This window comes from Xenopus laevis, chromosome 7S, assembly GCF_017654675.1.
Source record: "Xenopus laevis strain J_2021 chromosome 7S, Xenopus_laevis_v10.1, whole genome shotgun sequence".
NCBI classification, from domain to species: Eukaryota; Metazoa; Chordata; class Amphibia; order Anura; family Pipidae; genus Xenopus; species Xenopus laevis.
Genome location: NC_054384.1, coordinates 10,293,036 through 10,317,257, shown reverse-complemented (window position 1 = coordinate 10,317,257; position 24,222 = coordinate 10,293,036). Strand labels below are relative to the sequence as shown.

At 41.2% G+C, this 24,222-nt stretch overlaps 1 protein-coding gene across 7 annotated transcripts in view; it reads left to right on the top strand.

Annotated features, from left to right (window-relative positions):
* Positions 1-3,842, top strand: part of tacc2.S (transforming, acidic coiled-coil containing protein 2 S homeolog) — a 52,869-nt gene extending 49,027 nt beyond the window's left edge. For all 7 annotated transcript variants that reach the window (XM_041570878.1, XM_041570877.1, XM_041570876.1 and 4 more), the window contains 4 exons: positions 1,185-1,345; positions 1,525-1,631; positions 3,099-3,219; positions 3,334-3,842. In XM_041570878.1, coding sequence (XP_041426812.1) covers positions 1,185-1,345; positions 1,525-1,631; positions 3,099-3,219; positions 3,334-3,399 — 455 coding nt within the window. In that variant the 3' untranslated portion in view covers positions 3,400-3,842. The remainder of the gene's footprint in view (positions 1-1,184; positions 1,346-1,524; positions 1,632-3,098; positions 3,220-3,333) is intronic.
* Positions 3,843-24,222: the final 20,380 nt, after the last annotated feature.

Below are 24,222 nucleotides of genomic sequence, written 5' to 3'. Positions count from 1 at the left end.
ATAGCAGGTATAGTAGGGAGAGATGGTGCCTATAGTAACAGTGGATAATAGTCTCTGGGAAGGGAATGTGACTGTGGGATAGCAGGTATAGTAGGGAGAGATGGTGTCTATAGTAACAGTGGATAATAGTCTCTGGGAAGGGAGTGTGACTGTGGGATAGCAGGTACAGTATAGTAGGGAGAGATGGTGCCTATAGTAACAGTAGATAATAGTCTCTGGGAAGGGAGTGTGACTGTGGGATAGCAGGTATAGTAGGGAGAGATGGTGCCTATAGTAACAGTGGATAATAGTCTCTGGGAAGGGAATGTGACTGTGGGATAGCAGGTATAGTAGGGAGAGATGGTGTCTATAGTAACAGTGGATAATAGTCTCTGGGAAGGGAGTGTGACTGTGGGATAGCAGGTATAGTAGGGAGAGATGGTGCCTATAGTAACAGTAGATAATAGTCTCTGGGAAGGGAGTGTGACTGTGGGATAGCAGGTATAGTAGGGAGAGATGGTGTCTATAGTAACAGTGGATAATAGTCTCTGGGAAGGGAGTGTGACTGTGGGATAGCAGGTATAGTAGGGAGAGATGGTGTCTATAGTAACAGTGGATAATAGTCTCTGGGAAGGGACTGTGGGATAGCAGGTATAGTAGGGAGAGATGGTGCCTATAGTAACAGTGGATAATAGTCTCTGGGAAGGGAGTGTGACTGTGGGATAGCAGGTATAGTAGGGAGAGATGGTGCCTATAGTAACAGTGGGATAATAGTCTCTGGGAAGGGAGTGTGACTGTGGGATAGCAGGTATAGTAGGGAGAGATGGTGCCTATAGTAACAGTGGGGATAATAGTCTCTGGGAAGGGAGTGTGACTGTGGGATAGCAGGTATAGTAGGGAGGGATGGTGCCTATAGTAACAGTGGATAATAGTCTCTGGGAAGGGAGTGTGACTGAGGGATAGCAGGTATAGTAGGGAGAGATGGTGCCTATAGTAACAGTAGAAGTGCCAGATATTCAGATTCTTTAGAATGCTTAGCCTGTAGGACTGCTGTATGTAGAAAGTGGTATCATCATAGTGCATTTATACTGTTCAGATTCCCACAGATTAATCTTAGGTTTTAGTTGGCCTTGAAGAGCAGGCCTATATTAAGTGGCTGGTGACATTTGGGACTAAGTTTATGTGTTTGTGTTTTTTTTGGACAGAGGATGAGCAGAGGGAGAAGTCGATGTCACATCACACAGTGCAGCAGTTAATCCTGGAGAAAGAACAGGCTCTGTCGGACCTAAACTCAGTGGAGAAGTCACTGGCAGATCTCTTTCGCAGATATGAGAAGATGAAGGAGGTTCTAGAGGGATTCAGAAAGGCAAGTGGTCCCAGAGCAACCTCTCATTATTTGCATCGAGATCCTTTCAACTCAGTGTTTCTCTAGGGTACAGCCGGCCCGCACATCACTAGTTCCTTTTGCTAGTAGCAAGGCTTACATTAACCAGGGAATGGATTAGTGCATACATACTGACCAACCTCTCTGTCTTGTTTCGGTAGAATGAGGAGGTGCTGAAGAGATGTGCGCAGGAATACTTGGCGCGGGTAAAGAAAGAAGAGCAGAGGTACCACGCTCTTAAGATCCACGCAGAGGAGAAGCTGGACAGGTGAGGAGGTCCCTGAGTTTTGGTGACAGAATATTTGAAATCCAAAACCTTGTCCTTATAGGGGTTGTTCACCTTCCAAACACTTTTTTTAGTTGAGTTGTTTTCAGATTGTTCCCCAGAAATAAAGACTTTTTTCAATTACTTTCCATTATTTATTTCTTTCTGTTTTCCCAAAATCTAAGTTTAAAGTTGAATGTTTGTCAGTCTGGCAGCTCACTAATTCAAGTGCAGACTCTAAACTGTTACAATTTTGCAACATTTCGTTGATACATTAGTTGAGTATTAGCAACTATTGTATCAATTCTAACGGATCCTGCGCGGACCCGAACCCGCAGCCCGCGACCCGAACCGTAACTTTACCCACTTTCATCCGCTACTCAACCCGGACCTGCAACTGCCTTATCCACAATCCGACCCGCTGACCACCATAAAACAGGAAGTGATGTTGCTGCAAACCAGAAGTGACATCAAAAGTGGGCGGGACAGAAACAAATTTTGTAAAATTTTAAAAGGACTAAAATATAGACAATATAAAATAAGAAATTTAGATGAGACCTGCAACCAGCATCAATACCTGCACCTTAAAGGAAAATTCAACACCTAGGCGCAAAAATCCCTCCACCCCCCCCCCCTGCATAGGCCCTCCTCCTTCCCGGCAAATGCCTCTAACTTGTTACTTACCCCTCCTTCTAGGTCCCCCCCTAGCGGAGTTCTTCTTCTGTATTAAGGGGCGTTTGGTGGCGCATGCGCAGTAGGAGGCATTTACCAGTAAGGATCTACTGTGCATGCGCCAAAAGTCACGAAGTTTCCGAAAAAAGAAATCGGAAACTTTGTGATTTTAGGGCGCATGCGCAGTTGGAGGCATTTGCCGGTACGGAGCTCCTGCGTATGCGACTGAAAGTGACGAAGTTTCGGATTTCTTTTTTAGTTGTAATATTGGTGTGTAGGTGCATCTCAGGTAATGCCTGGTCATGTGCTTTCAGAAAGAGCCAGCACTATAGGATGGAACTGCTTTCTGGCAGGATGTTCTTTCACCTACTCAATGTAACTGAATGTGTCTCAGTGGGACCTGGATTTTACTTTTGAGTGCTGTTCTTATATCTACCAGGCAGCTGTTATCTTGAGTTAGGGAGCTGCTATCTGGTTACCTTCCCATTGTTCTGTTGTTAGGCTGCTGGGAGGGAAAGGGGGGGGGGGTGATATCACTCCAACTTGCAGTACAGCAGTAAAGAGTGACTGAAGTTTATCAGAGCACAAGATACATGACTGGGGGCAGCTGGGAAACTGACAATAGGTCTAGCCCATGTCAGATTTCAAAATTAAATATAAAAAAATCTGTTTGCTCTTTTGAGAAATGGATTTCAGTGCAGAATTCTGCTGGAGCAGCACTATTAACTGATGCGTTTTGGAAAAAAAAATTTCCCCATGACAGTGTCCCTTTAATTTAATACTTTGATTCTCTGGTAGGGCCAATGCTGAAATAGCTCAGCTGCGCAGTAAATCTCAACAGGAGCAAGTGGCCCACCAAGCCAGCCTGAGGAAAGAGCAACTCCGAGTCGATGCTTTGGAAAGGACCCTGGAGCAAAAGGTCGGGACAACCCAATTACATTAATACTATTCCTTCTATTGCTCTGAGGATATTGAATTTGTCCTGAGGGTTTTACTGTAGTTACTAACTGTATTCTTTGTCTTTCCATCGCAGAATAGAGAGGTTGAAGAACTGACTAAGATTTGCGATGAACTCATTGCCAAGATGGGAAGGAGTTAGCCACCTGCCGACTGTCTGGGGATGCTTGTTGTTCAAGCTGAGTGCAATCTGAGGAATACAAGTTGGGGGAATCTTGGTGTTTCTATGTTCCCATGTAGAATGTAGGGCGAAGCACAGGAAGCGTGTAACGCATACTTCCTCCCTGCATGTCCTTCCTGTATCAGGGAGGCAGAATCCTTGGCTGCGTATCTCTTGCTGTCTTGTCTTATTTTATATGGACTTTTTATTCTCCTTGACCTGCATCGAGTCAAAGGGCGTTGAGCTCACGATGTGTCCTGCTGAGTGAAGACCCCACCACCATGTTGTGTTCCTTAAAGGGTGACAATAAGAACATGCTGAGGCCTTGCAGTTGAAGCATTGGTGGCTTTATCCTTTTAAAGAACAAAGACCATCAACTATAGGCATGAGTTGTGTGCTGTAAATAAATGATACTATTCAAAGCCTTTCCAATGTATTCATTACTTCTAAATGCTCTGTAGGCTTTATTGTTACATTGCAGTTGAGGATAAAGAAGACTAACTGTCCTGCAAACAAGCCGTTTAAAGAAGGAAAGCTACAGAAGCAGTTTATTGCCAATAGATTAGCCACAATAGTGCAAGCTAGAACGCTATATTCATTCTGCAGAATGCTTTACTATACTTGAGTAAACAGCTCTAGAAGCTCTCTCTGTTTGTTTAGGATAGCAGCTGCCATATTAGCTTGGCGTGACATCACTTCCTGCCTGAGTCTCTCCCTGCTCACTCATAGCTCTGAGCTCAGATTACAGCAGGGGGGAGGAGGAAGGAGGGGGAAGGGAGAGGGGAGCAAACTGAGCATGCTCAAGCCCTAGCCCTGGAGGTTTAAAGGAAAATTATACCCCCAAAATGAACACTTAAGCAACAGATCATATTAAGTGGCATATTAAAGAATCTTACCATACTGATATATATATATATATATATATATATATATATATGTAAGTAAATCTTGCCCTTTTACATCTCTTGCCTTGAACCCCCATTTCGTGATGCTCTCTGTGCTCCGTCAGAGATCACCTGACCAGAAATACTGCAGCTCTAACTGTAACAGGAAGAGATCACCTGACCAGAAATACTGCAGCTCTAACTGTAACAGGAAGAAGTGTGGAAGCAAATGACACAACTCTGTCTGTTAATTGGCTCAAGTGACCTAACATGTATGGCTTGTTTGTGTGCACCGTGAATCCTACGATCCCAGGGGCGGCCCTTATTTTTTAAAATGGCAATTTTCTATTTATGATTACCCAATGGCACATACTACTAAAAAAACTATATTATTATGAAAATGGTTTATTTACATGAAGCAGGGTTTTACATATAAGCCGTTTTATGCGATATCTTTTTATAGAGACCTAAATTGTATGAGGGGTATAGTTTTCCTTTAAGCTGAAAACAGGAAGTCTGATACAGAAGCCCATGAGTACACAATAGAAGGAAAGAAATGTGGTGTTTCTTCTGACAGAGGACTAAGAGCAGCATTATATTGAGGGTTTACTGGTATATTTAATTAGACCTTTCTGATAAAGCTTATTTAGTTTTAACCTTTTCTTCTCCTTTAAAGGGCACCTGTTGGGTAAAAATGTTATATGTCTAATAGAGCCTGCATTCGGCTTGGAGATAACGGTAGTTTTTGTTTAAAAAATGCATAAGCAAGGAGAGGAATCTCAGGCTGCAATGCTCCGAAGAACAAGATTGTTACATGTTGCACTTGTCTTAAATGGCACCTGTTGGGTAAAAATATTATCCCCAAGCAAAGGTGCGGCTAATCCAGTTGGGGATAACAGTAGTTTTTAAAAAAAAAAAAAAAAATGCCCCCTGCCAGCGCTACACTACTTGCACTGGGAGGAAGCTCCTGGTGCGAGCAGCCATGTTGTGTCACCCGCATGCTCATGGCGCTCATGTGAAGTCACCCGCATAATGAGCAATTCGGGGCACATTTTCATTCATGTGCATGTGACACAACATTATAGAATGGCCATTTATAACAATCTTTTCAATTGGTCTTCATTATTTATTTTGTATAATTTATTTTTAATTATTTGCCTTTTTCTTCTAACTCATTCCAGCTTTCAAATGGGGGTCACTGACCCCATCTAAAAAAAACAAATGCTCTGTAAAGGTGGCCATAGACACACAGACCCTATAGTACGAATCGAGAATTCGTACGATTTTCGGATCGTGTGTGGCGTGTGCCGACATCTTTCGCCCGGCTGAGATCGGTCGTTTGGTTAATCGGATCAGATTACCCCCGATATAGCCATGCTCGTTAATGGCATATCGGGGAAAGATCCGCTCGTTTGGCGATGTTGCCAAACGAGCGCGTCTATGGCCGCCTTAAGGCTACAAATGTATAGTTATTGCTACTTTTTATTACTCATCTTTCTATTCAGTCTCTCTCCTGTTCATATTCCAGTCTCTTATTCAAATCAATGCATGGTTGCTATGAGAATTTGGACCATAGCAACCAGACTGCTGAAATTTCAAACTGGAGAGCTGCTGAATAAAAAGCTGAATAACGCAAAAACCACAAATAATAACAAATGAAAAGCAATTGCAAATGGTCTCAGAATATCACTCTCTACATCATACTAAAAGTTAATTTAAAAGTGAACAGCCCCTTTGAACAGTCCAAGACATTCATTGCCTATGAGGTGTTAGTGCCCAACACAGGTCAGTTGCAGCACTGAGTATTAATACGTTTTGAATCATTGATCCCCAATGCAAACGCATGCTGTGATTAAAGATTCGGACAGCAAAAGTTTAGCAGTTTACGGACCCAAAAAACCCTCAGGCTATAAGATCCTGCAGGACTGAAGCAAACAGATTAGGTAAGCACCAAATCCACTGTTTTGGATTTGGCTGAACCCCCAAATCCTTTGCAAAAGATTCAGCCGAATAACAAACCGAATCATTATTTGCATATGCAAATGGAAGGGGAAAACATTTTTAAATCCTTGTTTTGTGGCAAAAAGTCGAATGATTTCCCTCCCGCCCCTAATTTGCATATGCAAATTAAGATTAGGATTCGGTTTGGCTGGGCAGAAGAATTCGGCTGAATCTGAATCCTGCTGAAAAAGCCGAATCCTGGATTTGGTGCATCCCTACACAAGTATCAGTTTAAATATCTGTATACGGTACTTACCATAAAATCTACAATGTAATAGTGATGTGCAGGTGAGTAAAACCTCTCCCATTGACTCAAATAGCAATTTGGCAGGGTTTAGGTTGCGAATAAATCTAAAAAATCAAATTCAATTTTTTTTTTAACAAAACTTGAATCAAATTTTGACAACTCCCTAGTCAAATTTGACAGTTTTGACCATAAAAAAATTAAAATTTTCGATCCTTATAAATTTGCCGTCTAAACTGCACCTTTGATAAAACAATTCTGTGGACAGTGGAACCTGTAAGAATTAGGGATGCGCTCCAGGATTCTGCCAGGATTCAGTCTTTTTCAGCAGGCTTCGGATTCGCCTGAATCCTTTTACCCGGCCAAACCGAATTTACATATGCAAATTAGGGGCGGGGAGGGACTTTTTGTCACAAAAAAAGGAAGTAGGGATGCCCCGAATCCAGGATTCGGCCTTTTCAAGCAGGATTCGTATTCGGCCGTATCCTTCTGCCAGGCCGAACCAAATCCAAATTTGCATATGCAAATTAGGGGTGGGGAGGCAAATCTCGTGACTTTTGTCACAAAACAAGAAAGTAAAATATGTTTTCCCCTTCCCACCCCTAATTTGCATATGCAAATTAGGGTTCAGTATTCGGCCGAATCTTTCAAGAGGATTCAAGGGGTCCGGCCGAATCAAAAAGTGAGTTTGTGCATCCCTACAAGGAAGAAAAAAAAAAAGTTCCCCTCCCCACCCCTAATTTGCATTTGCAAATTAGGATTTGGTTTGGTATTCGGCCGAATCTTTCGCGAAGGATTCGGCCGAATTCAAAATAGTGGATTCGGTGCATCCCTAGTAAGAATGGAGTAAGGAAATGAAAGGAGAGAAACAAGGGCTTAATAGGCTTTCAGACTGTAAGGATAGAACTGGAATACAGGTTAGGCCGGGAGAATTTTTAGGGATTATATGGATGACAGAAGCTTTTAATTGGCATGAGTTGTTTTTGGTGCCCGTGGGTGATGCCTCTCCCCCCACCATACACTTACAGGAGATTAGAGGCAGATAATTATCCTTGGTTTAACGAGGGGCTGCAGAACCTACTGGCAGAATCATTGAGACTTCACAATGCAGCTCGTGTGCACCCTCCTGCTCCTCTGTGCCCTCACTATACAGAGAGGTAAGTGGCAATGTGTAACCTTAGAGCAGTTTACTTATCCTTTATTTCTCATGACCGAAGTTAGTTACATGCCTTATGTGAAGGAAATACTCTGTATTAAAGAGGATCATAGAGAGTCACTTTTGGGTCCTGACTCGTAGGAAACCAATATACAAACCATAACAATCTTATGTGGCCTTAGATATGTCTGACTAGTACAGGTGTGGGACCTGTTATCCAGAATGCTCAGGACCTGGGGTTTTCCGTAATATAGATGTTCATACCTTAAGTCTAATAAAAATCATTTAAACTTTAAATAAATCCAATAGGCTGTTTTTGCCTTCAGTAAGGAATAATTACATATTTGTTTGGAGTCTATGTGAGATGACCTTTCCATAATTCGGAGCCTTATGGAAACATTATTAGTGATGGGTGAATTTGTCCCGTTCGCAAAACGGCGTAAAAAAACGGGAAATGCAAATTTTGACCCTGCATCAATTTTGATGCCCATATCAATTCTGACGCTCGCGTCAATTTTGACACTGTCCGAATAATGTTGACGTGCGACGGTTTTGTCGTGTGCGTCATTTTTCCATCGCGTGTCAAAAATTTTTTATTCACCGGCGAATTCACGCCTGCCACATTTATTGCCCCATCACTAATTGTTATTGCTACTTTTTATTAGTCATCTTTCTATTCAGGCCTATCCTATTTATATTTTAGTATTTTAGTATAAAAAGATAAATAACTCAAAAAACCACAAATAATAAATAAACCAAGGTGAACAACCCCTTCAAGAGTCAGAACCAGAGAACAGAAAGGCATGGACATAATAATAATAAGCACTTAAGGTGGCCATACACGGAGAGATCCGCTCGTTTGGTGATGTCGCCAAACAAGCGGATCTCTCTCCGATATGCCCACCTAGGGCCCAGCGATCGGATTCTAACGAATGGGAACAAGCGGTCGAATCACGGGACCGCGTCAACGAACAGATGCGGGCGCGATCCGACAGGATTTTCGGCCAGATCTTGATCGGGGAAGCCCGTCGGGCGGCCCCATACACTTGCCAATAAGCTGTCAACTCGTTCTGTCGGCAGCTTTTATCCAGTAGCGTTCGTTTCAGGGGGCGGGCCCTGGTGCGTGACGCGCAGCCGGGCCCCGCCCCACTCCGTGCGGCTGCATTTGGCCACATTTTCAATGGCAAACGGACTGCCGGGGGGCCCTGAGGGCAGGGGCGTAACTACAGAGGAAGCAGACCCTGCGGCTGCAGGGGGCCCAGGAGGTATAGGGGGCCCCATGAAGCTCAAATTCATGTACAATTTCAATACATTTTGGTAAAACAGGACAACCTCTGGATATGTTTGGGGCCCTAAAATTAATTTGCTGTGGGGCCCAGTAACATCTAGTTACGCCACTGCCTGAGGGGGTGCGGGCCCAGGCCCGCTCGCACCCCCTGGTAGTTCCGCCACTGCTTTTATCGGCCCGTGTATGGCCACCTTTACTTTACCAATGTTTCAGGAGTCAGAGACAGGTGTGCAGAGAATACAAACCAGCAGGCACAGCTTTCAATAGCAATTACATTTACATATAACTTTAAATCTATTGAATCAGCTGCCTTGTAAATGTAAGCAAACTGATATTGCTTTAATAGCAATCACATTTAAATTCAAACATCATAATAAATGTTACTCAAAACTTGCTTCCACTTTATTTTTTTCACTGTGCACGTTTCAGATTTTGGGTGGAGTTCCCCTTTAAAAATTGCCCTATTATGATGTCAGGAAATAACTTGCGTTTAATATTTCTTTGTAAAAACCTCAATACGGGAATGCAAAAAAGCTATTCTAAACATACTTTAGGTGAATTTAGGTAAAACTATTGTTGAGAGTTGTGTATACAAGTATGGGACCTGTTATCCAGAATGCTCGGGACCTGGGGTTTTCCGGATAACAGATCTTTCCGTAATTTGGATCTTCCTACCTTAAGTCTACTAGAAAATAATGAAAACATGAAATTAACCCAATAGGCTGGTTTTGCTTCCAATAAGGATTAATTCGATTGGGATCAAGTACAAGCTACTGTTTTATTATTACAGAGAAAAAGGAAATCATTTTAAAAAAAATTCATTATTTGGATAAAATGGAGTTTATGGGAGATGGCCTTTCTGTAAATCGGCGCTTTCTGGATAATGGGTTTCCGGATAACAGATCCTATACCTGTGTCTGTGTGTCTGTGAAAAAAATGGGTTTATTCATTGAATTATTAAATAAACCCATTTTTTTCATCACAAAAGACCTATGAGTGCAGATTTCTTTGCTCTATTGATATTGATATATGTTCCATCACCTAGGCATTTCCATTATTTTCTGAGTGCACCTATCCATTAGTTTGGTGATTATATATATATATATATATATATATAATATATATATATATATATATATATAAAAAATTTATATATATAAAGCTTCTTATATATATATATATATATATATATATATATATATATATATCACCAAACTAATGGATAGGTGATATATATATTGTATATATATATATATATATATATATATATATACATACACAGATTAAAAGAAAACGTTCCAACATACGTTCATTTTCCAATGATTTTAAATCGTAAATGCAACAGTATCTGTTTTTTTCCCTTTCTGCACTACTGGTTCTGACTCTTGAGACAATGCTGTAAACGTCAGGCTTTCATGTCTGTTTACAGTCCATTAAACAGATGATAAAGAGAAAGATGATAGAGACATATACAGTATATACAGCAGCTGATGATAAGTGGCAGGAGAGAGGCAGAATATTAGGATCAAATACCTTTGGTCAAAATAAATGGGATCAGTCATTTAAGCGTTCAAAAGTCACATTAAGAATCAGCGCCAGTGTGAATCATCTGGCAGACTCTGTTAACCGTTTTAGGCATTGTGGGAAACCCCTTATCCAGAAAGCGCCGAATTACAGAAAGGCCGTCTCCCATAGACTCCATTTTATCCAAAAATGTTTAAAAAATGATTTCTGTTTTTTTTCTTTAATAATAAAACAGTGGCTTGTACTTGATCCCAACTAAGATATGAAGTGATTAATCCTAAACAATCTTATTAGGTTTATAAGATTTATAGCAGGTATGGTGATCCAAATTATGGAAAGATCCATTATCTGGAAAACCCCAGGTCCAGCACATTCTGGATAACAGGTCCCATACTTGTACAGGTATTTAGAAATATTTCTTTGAAAAAATATATATACTACTCAGTTTACAATCTGCGTTTATTAGCGCTGTCTGAGGATCAGGATGGAGAGACTGGAATACTAACTGGCCAAAGCTGAAGGTAAGGGGAAGTATTTCAGTATCTTTACCTCTATACCCCATAATGCATGAAAAGGGACTAAACTTGCCCAGAATCAGTAACCCAATCAATAAGATGTATCCAGTGACCAGTAAATGCTACCTGCTGCTTGGTTGCTATGGGTTACTGCTCCTGGGCAAACTAAGTGGGGCTCATTTATAAACAGTGGGCATATTTGCACATGGGCAGTAACCCATAGTGACTGGCTTTTTTCAGACAGCTGCAGTTTGAACATTGAAAGCTAACATTTGATTGGTTGCCATGGGTTACTGCCCAGGTGCAAATTTGCCCACTGTTTATAAATGAGCCCCAAATGTATGTCTTTTATTACATAACCCCCACAATAGCATAGAATGCTATTCTGCCACAGTGCTTCTCAGGTATAGAGCAGTTTTTGGTAGGGACGCACCAAATCCAGGATTCGGTTCGGGATTCGTCCAGGATTCAGCCTTTTTCAGCAGGATTCGTATTCAGCCGAATCCTAATTTGCGTATGCACGTGACTTTTTGTCAAAAACAAGGAAGTAAAAAATGTTTTCCCCTTCCCACCCCTAATTTGCATATGCAAATTAGAATTCAGTATTCAGCCGAATCTTTCGCAAAGAATTCGGAGGTTCGGCCGAATCCAAAATAGTGGATTCGGTGCATCCCTAGTTTTTTTTTTTGGGGGGGGGGAGGCATATACCAGGTACAACAGTCTCACATGGGCTCCTTTTGTGGTAACAATGACTTTTTTTTTTTTTTAAATGGAAATGATGGCGTATAATAATTGTTAGATATTTTTATTATGTGCAAGAGTAATATCCAGCCTGCAGCCCTCCATGTGGAAGTTTTAGTTGCACAACGGCTGCAGGTTGAACATCTTTGTGTGGATAACACAGTCAATGTGCGAAGTCCTCGGTATGTAAGTGTATGGGTGTGCAAGCATGTAAAGTACGTGAGGCTCAGACATTAACAAAGCCTCAAATAGGAAATTGCTGTTTTGGAAGAGCGGGTGCAGTTATTTCTGGGATGAGTTGTTTTGATTTAGTCAGTATTTATTGTAACAACAACACGAGGTGGCATGGAATGCGGCTTATTCCTCCCACACCAGTTGGAGAGGTTTCTCTTCACACAATTGTTTATCATGTCTCTATCGTGTCCCCGGGCAGGGCCTTATAATGTTACACGTGTGTGGGCTCCAATGATCAGGACTGCAATCGCCAAGGAACTCAGCAATGCCCCCAAGACTCCAATGCCTGTGCCATTATGCGTGGCCAATCTAGTGAGTATGAGCCACAGTGGTACCACCTATGTAGCAGTTCATGCTTTATACAAACGTTTGTGCTGGAGACACCCCATTAGTCTACATCCCCGTATTAATGTTTAGGGCTGAAGCTTTCCTCCTTCTCTAGCCTTCGTCCCTCTTCCTCTTCTTCTGTTTCCCCTTCCCCCATATATACTAAATGTCATTTTCTGCCTCTTAAGGAACAGTTCAGTGTGAAAATAATAAACTAGGTAAATAGATAAGCTGTGCAAAATAAAAAATGTTTCTAATATAGTAAGTTAGCCAAATATGTAATGTATAAAGGCTGGAGTGACTGGATGTGTAACATAATAGCCAGAACACTACTTCCTGCTTTTCAGCTCTCTAACTCTGAGTTAGTCAGTGACTATAAGGGGGGTCACATGGGACATAACTGTTCAGTGAGTTTGTAATTAATCCTCAGCATTCAGCTCAGATTCAAAAGCAACAGTTATGACCCATGTGCCCCCCTCTCAAGTCTCTGATTGGTTACTGCCTGGTAACCAATCAGTGGAAACCAAGAGAGCTGAAAAGCAGGAAGTAGTGTTCTGGCTCTTACGTTAGACATCCAGTCACTCCAGCCTTTATACATTACATTTTTGGCTAACTAACTATATTAGAAACATTTTTTATTTTGCACGGCCTGTTTATTTACCCAGTTTTTATTTTTATCTTTGCAGTTTAAGTTTTACTTGGACAATCTTGTTTATCACCTCCCATAGCATTCCTATTGTATTATACTTCCCTAACAAGAAGATTGGACATTGCCTAGCAACACGGGAGGTATGTTCCAATGTCAGTGGTGGATGAGAAGGAACAAAACCCATTGGACACAGCTTTCCATAGGTGTATGTTTGCCTGTACAGACACCATAAAGCTATGCCATCACTGATGTTCTCCTTTCCTAAACCCCGCTGAGCAAAACCAACTGTATGGTATAGTTGCTAGTATGTGTAGTGACTGTGACCAAATGCTTCCTGTTGTAGCTGATCAGCTTCTCACATTGCTGTGTGGGAATATGAGTCATTTTGTTCAAGCCGAGTAGCTCAGAGATATATGAGAGTTTTGTTACCCAGGCTGATCATTTGAGGTCCTACCACATCATTTACATATAGTTTACATGCAGGTTAGCTTCAGGGCTGTTCTCTCTGTAGCAACCAATAGCTTCCATCTTGCCAACTGCCATGAGTCATCCCATTTCCCCATGCCCTTGATATTGAAATCGTGACCACTGATATTGAACAAGGCAAAAGACTAAAGCAGCTTCCTCAGTGTTCTCTGATGTTCTTTGTGGTTGCCGCTTCATTATAAAATCAGTATTACAATGGAAAATTACCGACCCTTGCAGGAAAATATTTTCAGCCCACAATCCCAAAAACCTGGGGGAAGAGGATCTGTTTTGCACACAATTGAAATTGCACATCCATTAAGACCCCCTCCAGGCCCTCTATGCTATTTGGCAATCCTTGCGCCCACTTGGTTATGTGGATATAATGGGTAGAAGGTGGAGGCCTTTTTTTGACTTCACTTCACTTCAAAAACAGTTGTTAAACATCAGTTGAACTCAGTTGCTCAGTTAAGCTGAAAATATCTGGAGGAAAGGTGTTGTTGCTGAACCATAAATAAAGGTTTTTTGACAGAACAAAGAATAAAAGGAGTTGGCAGCAGTGCATGTTCTTAACAATGAACCAAAGGTTTGTTGAACAGAAAAAAGTACTTCCTTGATCAATAATCCCAATAGAACCAGCAATAATCAGGCAGTACTGAGTACTCACATACCCAGTCGAGCAGGTAGGATACTACAGTACATAAGGATCCCTTCCAGTGAAAGCCTCACAAGTATAAAAAATAACAAAAGTTCCTTTCCAGCTAAGCAGGTGTCACCTGGGGAAATTCTAAAGAATTCCGGAAGATCATTCCTGTAGTCGTTTCTTTTCCATTCTCCAACCGGTATAAATCTTACAAATCCAAACACTGTGAAACAGCGCTTCTCAAAGAAGCTCAGGAGAAGACAAAATATAGTGTAGTATGTTTTCACTCTATAATATTCAATCTCACGTGAAACCCACTCCTTCATTCAGCGGACCAAGGTCACACTTTTCATTAACTTTTAGTAATCCAACAACAAGGTAAGATGGGTATGATTTTGTGTCAGTCCAGATTCCGGTCCAAATTTGCTAGGAAAAATGCTCTTTATATAATGTAATCATTTTTAATAAATATCGAATAGGTTTACCTGGGAAACAGTAACCCCATTACCTCTTGTTGGCGGCACACAGGACTATTGTATTGCCTTAATCATGGGGTTCTTGTTACACTAAAAGCAATGACAAATGTGATTAGTCACCCCACAATTGATCTCCACTAGCGCAGGAAAGCATTAGGAGGAGATTAGCCGCCCTCACTAGAGTATATTAATTGTGGGGCAACTAATTTCCACATTTGTCATTGTCCTAAGAGTTGGTTACCTTAAAGCAGGGATCAACCAGTGGCTTGTGAGCAACATGGATACCAAGCCCTCGGATAATGACCAGTGACCTCAAAGCAGGTGTTAAATTTTGGTTTCATAAAACCAGATGTACTGCTAAAACAGATCCTCCTGTAGGCTGCCAATCCACATAGGGGCTACCAAATAGCCAATCACAGCACTTCTTTTGCACCATCCAATAACATATTTTATGCTTGTGTTGCTCACCAACTCTCTTTATATCTGGATGTGGCTCACAGGTAAAAAAAAAAAAGTAAGGCTTGGTCTAGGATCCTGTACTAAGACCTATTTCAGCCTCATGCCCTATAGCTGATCCACCTCCTGCTGGAGTTTAGGAAGAGAAAAAGAGCCACATGCTCCCTCCTATGGGCAGGAACTGCTCATAAGATCCCAGAGCCAAATGAGGAAACTTCCTACCCATAGGGGTTAGGTGACCTGAGCAGTAGGGGAAATGAACCCTTAGGTTCCCTACAACAGGGCCGGAATTAGGAGTAGGCAGAAGAGGAACATTGTTTCCCCCATCCATGGTAGCAATTCCTGCATCCTGGGTGCATGCACTCTTGTGCAGACCTCTGGTTCTAAGACAGGTAGTCTTTGGGAGCAGATGAGGAGTGTACTTTCTCTGTCTGATCCACACCAAATCCAAACCCACAATGGTTGGCCAAGTCTCAACCTTAACCCACTAACCAATGCTCACCCGCGAGTCATGAGTATCACTTCAGTTTGTTTTGAGCATCACTTCAATTTGCATCTCTCTCAGAATTCTGCTTCCTTGTAAATGTATTTATCGTAAGGGGCCAGGTACCATACTGTTTCTCCAAGAAGTTATTTATGCCACCTACTGTACCTGGTATTTACTGGCTTGCCCAGTAAAGTGATGTTTGGTGCATCACCAAGCAAATATAGAATTATGGATTTTTCCAGAAATGCAGCTCTAAATATCTTTTACCTTGGAATCAGGTGAAATCATTGTTTGAAGAGGCTACTGATTTTCCATAGGAGAACTTACACCTTATACCTGTATATGAACATACAGCAGTTGGTCTCTTTTTGGAGGGGATTAGCCTCCCTAAATCTTCATTATTCTTCAAAATATAGGTAGTTTCTGTGTTGGAAGTCAGGAGCCCAAGTGCGCCTGCATACTGTGCCCCTAAAGGGAATATAATTCAGATCTAGAGACTGGTTCCATTACTGCTGTCTTTTTCTAGATTTTAGATTCTATCCTCAGTATTTCATGTTCCACAAAAGTACATGGAGCCACTCAATAGTTCTGTTTCTCAGGAATAGAAACAAATGGAGTTGAATCGTCCCAGATGTAGGAACATATGCTCTCAATTTATCCAGCGCCCTTTGTTATAGCTCCAGTTCAGCTCTGAATTATTTCCGGACCCAGAATGTGTAATTCCTACAGCCTGAGGAGCACAGTACTTTATTAAACCAATCTGTCATGTATCCTATCTTTTCTCTTAAAGGCAAGCTAACATCTTAAATGCTCTGCATGTAGAACCCCGATTTGATTCAGAAACCAGATGCATTTCCAGTGCATAAATACAAAAAGGGAGGGTTGCGGAAGCATTCCAAGGCTAAGTATAAATATATAAATATAATGGAAGTGACACTGATCTGGCCAAATTGGCTACAAGCAAAGAAAAGCAAAGCGGGGATTGATCAATGCACATTCTGTGCAGTGTTTTACAAAGGGTGAGTGACATCCCAACTGGAAAAAGACAGCAGGTGGGGAAAGCAGCTAGAAGGCTTCAGACCCAGGGAACTATATAATAGTGATTTAACACCTTGGTTTCTTAAAATCTTGTTATGAACCTAGCCCAATAAGTCATCATTTTTTATTTATTTATGCAGGGTAATAAATTAATATGTGTTAATATCATGTTAAGTAACCCACGGATAGCCCTCAAAATCAACGTTTGGGTTACCTAGTGCAAACTGTGCACCTTTTATTAAATCCCTGTGATAACAGTTTTATTCAGGTTGGTAATTCCACTTACAACCAGAGGGGCATCATTGAGACAGTAGTTGGTTTTAGAGTAGAGAAAGGAGGAGAAAGGCCTTCAGTCAACTGAATCTTGTGAAAAAAAATAAACTCAAATTTTTCGTGATTAATTATACCTTGAGGATGGAAAAAGTCAGAATCCGAAAATACGGCATCTCAGACCTGCCAAGGTTGTATATAAGTCAGTGGTAGAAGTTCCAAGGATATCCTGATCTGTGCTGGGATTCTTGCAATAATCTGAAGATTTCGTGGTTTTCAGGCAAAAATCCAAAAAAAATCAGAGTTTTCATGTGGAAAATCTGAAAAATTTGTACGATCTGATTTTAACCCGATTTTTTCCCGCGAACTGGAATTTTTCAGTAAATTTATTGATAAATAAGGGGAACTAACCCGTGCGGATTTGGTCAGATTATATTTCAGAAAATTAGATAAATTCTGATTTTGATAAATAACCTCCTAAATCAAACAATACCCCAATAAAGACAAAGTCAGGTTTGGATTTTAGTGACCAAAGATGAGTTGTGGATAAAGCTGTTGCATGTTGGGTCAGGTACAAGGATTGAAGTGGATATAAATCTGGGTGCGTTTATAAATCTAAACAATTAGACCTGGCAGTTTACTTATGGTTGATAATCATAAATAATAACTTATTTTGCACTGTCTGGGTTGGGTGCTTTCATAACACTACACCTGCCCTCCCCTTAACTCTTTTACATTAGAGTAGTGACACAGAGGGAGATTTGTCGCCCACAATTTTTAAAAAGTGAGTTTTTGCGACAAGTCGATTGTCTTTTTGCCAAGATTTCTGGCAACTTCGGCTTCCGAGAGATTTGCATCCCATGGTGCACCACAGTGCTTTCTCCGCACACAATGGCTGGACGTTCTTTAACAAGATCAACGAGCATGTGTCAAAGAAATCCTTTAAAAAAGACATTTTCTGCGGCATATTGTCGCACGTGTATTGTGCGTATCCTTATTTGCGAATGTTGAGTGAGCGTGTGGTCGCTGGAATAAAGAATGCGAAATTGGCGCACTAGAAATTATGTCCATACAGTATGTTCTTACAACATGCTGCTCACACAAATGTTGGCATACTATCGTGGCTACTAATCTTCTTGTGTGTTTTGCTAGTGCAGATTTTCACTACTTCTGAATAGCCATGCTATTTCTGATAAATTGCTCAAAAAAGGGTCTCTGTGCGTTTTCAGTTCGGGGGAGATTAATTGCCCCAAAGAAGAGGAGATTTGTCGCCGGACAACTAATCCGCCCGAATTGCAGCTTGTGTCTCTGCCCTAAGGGTTTGGCCACACAAGCAGATTTGGGGAGATTAATCGCCCCAGCGACAATCTCCCCAAACTGCCTTCCCCCTGCCCTCCGCCGGCTAAAATGAAAATCGCCTGCTGCAATGCACTTGCGGTGCTTTGGTTTCCGAAGTCGCCCGAAGTTTCCTCGTGAGGCAACTTCGGCAAACGAAGTTTCGCATGTGCCGGCGGAGGGTAGGGGAAGGCAGTTCGGGGAGATTGTCGCCCTGAAGAAGAGATTTGTTGCTGGAACGACTAATCTCCCCGAATCTGCTTGTGTGGCCAGACCCTATAAGCGATTTCAAATAGCATTGTGTGTGTAGTAGATGGCAATTTACATTCTTCTCTACAGCAAGACGAAACAATTGACTTGTCGCCACTTTTAAAAAACGCCGGCGACAAATCTGCCTGTGTGTCACTACCCTTAAGGGGGAAATGTAATAAGATTCACAAAGAGCAATGTAAGATTCCTCATTATGCTTTTATTGCATTGTGTATACTTAATTACGCATTGCAAACCTTTTCCATCTGCTCTGCAGTTTCTTTAAATATTTTGTCACAAAAATTGGTTTGCGATTGCAAAATTTTATTACACACACTGTGAATGTTCACAAACTATATAATTCACAATCACTATGTTACTGTTGTGTGAGGGGGCAAAGTGTTTGCAAAGGCAACATTTTTCACGTTGCGAACATTGATTTGTATTGGGAATAATTTTTTGCGCTAGCGACCAATATTACATTCCCCCCCTACGACTATTGACGTAGTTACTATATTTATAACTAAAATTTCCTTTATATACTGTGGCATAACAGACACTCCATTTCCTTGTTGTTATTTAAGGGATATCAAAACATCTTCCTCCCCCATTATTCTTGCTCTTTTCCCATGGGTTCTGCCTTCCGCTTGCTTTAATATAGGGGCAAGTACTCATAGCTCTGTTGCTGCTCCTCTGTCTAAATATCAGGATGCAATGCGACTATGATAATTTAATTCCATTTTTAGGACCCTGATTTCATGTCTATTGAATCCCATACTGAATTTGTTAGGCCATAGACAGTCACTATTTATTCAGCTTGTGGTTTGGGTGTCTTTGCACTTCCGACACAAAGGCTTATTTTGAATCTCAGTCCGTACCTGGTCAGGATTGTACTTTTTTACTGTAAAACAAACTTAACTGGTTGTTCAGACAAAGACTAGAGGTACTCTGCACTCACCCATAATCAGTATGTTAAAGGAGAACTAAAGCTTAACTAAAGAAGTAGCTAGAAATGTTGTACATTATATTATGGGATTCTGTACCAACCCAAGGCAACCACAGTCCTTTAGCAGTACAGATCTGTTTCTCCAAAGATGCCCCATCTTGTTTTCTACTGATTCGCTGCGCATGCTCAGTACTAGAGATGTGCGGGCCAGCCCGATACCCGCGGGTCGGGTGGGTTTGGCCCGACCTCGCACGTTCTTCACGGGTGGCAGGCGGGTACAGGTTGAGCTCTTCTCCTGCTCACCCCGCCCCTTTTTGTGACGTCATCGGCGGGGCGGCAAGGGTCTATAATAGCACCCAGAAGTGCGGATGAGGGCAGGTGCGTGCTACAGGAGGGCAGGTTAGGGTCGGGGAAAACCCGACCTGCACATCACTACTCCATGCTGCTGTCACTTACTGAGCTTAGGGATCCACTCACAATATACAGTACACATACAATAGAAATGTCACAATATAAGGCTGATTAGTAATTAATACAGATAATTACTACATGGCAGTACAGAAACCAGTGCAATTAGATATGCAGAAAGCTCCGAATTACGGAAAGGCCGTCCTATAGACTCCATTTTATCCAAATTTTAAAAAATTATTTCCCTTTTCTCTGCTGTAATAAAACAGAACCTTGTACTTGGTCCAAAAAAAGATCCCACTAATCCTATTGGGTTTATTTAATATTCACATGATTTGCTAATAGACTTAAGATATGAAGATTAAAGACCCTTTATCTGGAAACACCGATGTCCCAAGCATTCTGGATAACAGGTCAAGCATTTTTTGGTAGCTTAATGCTCAAAATGTCTTCATGTCCTTAATATATTGATTGTGGGTGAGTGCAGAGGACCTCTTGCCTTTGTAAGTATGAATTTTGTATTCACATCCTCATTCCCCCCCCACACCTAATGGTTTAAACATTTGCAGTGAGTACAACTTTCCCTTCTTTGGGCCAGTTAAATTTGTGTTGACTGTTAATAATTTATAGCTGAACTCCTAATGCTTTTATGACATTTACACAAACTTGTATGTTAATTTTGCACAAAAAGCCTTTTCTATAGAGATATGTGCCATTAATTATGTATTTAATCTCTTAAGAAGAAAGGATTGTGATTGCAGAGTGATTCTGTGTGCAAAGAACTCTAAAATACCCATATGGCAAGGGCATACAACTACCTTAAGATCTTCCAAGATTCACTATATAGGCACCCAAAGGCTTAGGGGGTGCACTTGGGTGCCTACTTGCTAGGGTCAGTTTCATCACAAGCCATTTATCTTGCATGTATGTTTTTGAAGGAACCAGAATACCCATAGTACTTCTGCCTTATAGCGTTGGGGTCCTCAGTTTTCAAGGCATTATCTGCAAGAAGTTTGTATGTCTTCCCCTTGTCTATGGGTACTCCAGTTTCCTCCCATACTCCAAAAACATACAGGTAGGTTATCTGGCTCCATAATGGAATGTGAATGTGATAGGGACTTTAGACTGTAAAGCCCACATGTATAATACAAGTGGGGTTTAATTGCTCCTGAAATAATTGACCCTAGTGTGTTTTATAAATGCAGTAGTTAAAGGGATACAGTCATGGGAAAATGTTTTTTTTTCCAAAACACATCAGTTAATAGTGCTGCTCCAGCAGAATTCTGCACTGAAATCCATTTCTCAAAAGAGCAAACTAATTTTTTTATATTTAATTTTGAAATCTGACATGGGGTTAGACATATTGTCAGTTTCCCAGCTGCCCCCAGTCATGTGACTTGTGATCTGATAAACTTCAGTCACTCTTCACTGCTGTACTGCAAGTTGGAGTGATAACACCCCCTCCCTTTCCCCCCAGCAGCCTAAAAACAGAACAATGGGAAGGTAACCAGATAGCAACTCCTTAACACAAGATAACAGATCCCTGGTAGATCTAAGAACAACAATCAATAGTAAAATCCAGGTCCCACTGAGACACATTCAGTTACATTGAGTAGGAGAAACAACAGCCTGCTAGAGAGCAGTTACATCCTAAAGTGCTGGTTTCTGAAAGCACATGACCAGGCAAAATTACCTGAGATGGAGCCTACACACCAATATTACAACTAAAAAAAAATACACTTGCTGGTTCAGGAATGATATTTTATATTATAGAGTGAATTATTTGCAGTGTAAATGGTGTAATTTAGAAATTTAACTCCATTGGGGCAATTCACTGATGCAAATGATGAATAAACGCACAGGCGCTATATGGTTCATGAACAAATCAAAGGATCTGGGTGGACCCACATCAGTAAAGTTCTTGCATAGCATATGAAGCCCTGTTTGCCGCATGGACCATGAGATTCCAATTAAAGCCCTTGATGCACAGTTGTGATTCAACGAAACACCCTTCCCGCTCTCTTATAAACACATGGTGACCTTCCCTCATGCTGGAGAGGCCCTACCCCAGAGACTGCAAAGAGACTGATGAAACTGTGGTCTACCCAAACCAGCAATGAATTTTTACAGAAGAACAGAGTGCTCTATTTATAACATGTACTGTAATATACTAATTAGAGGAGCCATTTATCCCAGACTACATATTGAAATTTTTTCTCTGGGAACCAACCTGCAAACAAATGCAAAAGTCATCCAAATTAAATCTGGATTGCACATTTCTGAGCAAAGATGGGGGGATGGATGCCAGAAAATGGTAAAGATTTTAAGCAAATTGAGTTGAATTGAAAGGCTAAAGGTGGCCAAAGACGAATCAATCATTTTGTTTGTTTTGTTGTATGGTGGTAGATGAGCCAAACCAATATTGTAGACTTGGATATTGGTCGGCTCATCGATCAGCTGATTTGAAGGCACCTGAACATCAGACTTTGTTAGTGCTGAATCATAAGATACAGGTAGACTCTGACAAGTGGTCAGAGAAAAGGTTGTAACTGTAACGTCTATGATCACCTTCAAGTAATATTTGAACCCAGCAAGGGGTCACTAGTCATCATGAGATATGTTTGAAAATGAAACACAGGTATGGGATCTATTATCCAGAATGCTAAGGACCTAGGGCTCAATTGATTTGAATCTAAGCCTGTGTGTGGTCAAACATAGTGGAGCTGCAGCTGTGTTCAGTATTTGGGCTGACCTCAGACTTTGTGTGACAGCATAAAGGCGTATCAGATTCAAATCAATGGAGCAGGGGCAATGAGTAGATCTGCCAAAAATACACAGGCAGACAAAAGCCAGAGCCAACAGTCTCCGTGCCCATAACTTAAATGTTTCCATGTTTGTTGTACGGACTAAATTTGTGCAGGAAAATGTTAAGTTATAGTAGTCAGGGTAGATCATTTGCTGTAGGCGCTGTTAATACATATATTGAGATATGAGATTAGAAGCTTGAAATAAATCCTATATAAATCCTTTACTGGAAACAGTAAATTGGCTGCAGGGCTGGAACTAGGATTTGGCAGAAATGGTGTGTGCCTCAGGCACTTCCCACAGAGATTAGCAGTGAGTAGTGAGCTCGCCCATTCAGACTGAATGTAAGGCTATGGTTGCCACCTGGCCGGTAAAAATGATTGTTGATCCCAATGTTATTAGGCTTTTAGGGTTGCCACCTGGCCGGTATTTACCGGCCTGGCTGGTAAAAATGTTGGTTGATCCCAATGTTATCAATAGGGAAAAAGCTAAATATATAAGAAGGCCGGTATTTTTTTCTGGAAAAGGTGGCAACCCTATGTAAGGCTGGGGCGGTATGTAGACTAAGTTGTGGAATGGTGCCCAAGCGGATGGGCATGTTCTGACAGGGCACTGGGCTGAGTCATATTGCCTTGTTGTGCATTAATAATAGTTGCCGATGGCTCTGAATGACAGACATGAGTAGGGCAGCTACTTGGCTGGTAAATATGAACCTTGATGCCAAGGTTATTAATAGGAAATGATCATGAAATATATGTTATATTATGACCTGAGTGGATGTAGACGAACAGGTAAAGAAATAAAAGGCACAGATTTGCAGTCAATTGCACTAAATAGATGTTACAGGGCTCCACAGCAAATTAATTTTAGGACCCCCAACATATCCAGAGGTTGTCATTTTTTACCAATCAATTAGGGCCTCATGCCCCCCCCCCATAACCCCAGCCGCAGGGTCTGCTTCCTCTGTTGTTACGCCCTTGCTGACGGATAAGGTACCCAGTTATATTTGCTATAAGCACCACCGGCAGGGCCACTCCCGCCATGAGGCAAGGTAAGAACCTTTCTTCAGTCGGCAGTAGGGTTGCCACTTGGCCGATAAAAATGATGGCTGATCCCAATGATAGGGCAGCCATCACTAAAAAAATTATTCCAAATCCTATGTTATCACGTTAGTCAAGCAAAATTAAATATTTATTAATTACATTATATAAATTATTTGAATCTTGTTTCCTTCAGTCTGGGAATTCATAATTATAGCAAGCAGGCAGGAGCTATTTTGTGGAAACTGTTATTATGGCAAACCTTGTATCATCTCAAAATCTTGTTTGTGCACCAAAACGGGGGACCTGATGTCCATCCCCATGCCCTGGCTACACAATTAAATGGTAAAGAGAGAGGGGAATGTGGGGACAGCAGTAAAATCTAGTAAGTGCTGAATGGAAAGTGAAAGTAATTGCTTTCCCCTGCCTAAGGCATAGAGGAGGGGCAGACAATATTTGATTGACAGCTGAGATTTTTAAATGTGTTTACAGCAGCTATGAATGCTTTAATAAAAAAATAATTTGGGTTACATGTTTAATTTGAAATGGACTTTTATTATACAGCTTTTAATGTCTGGGTGACAGGTCCGCTTTAATAGGGAAAAAACATAAATATATAGGAAG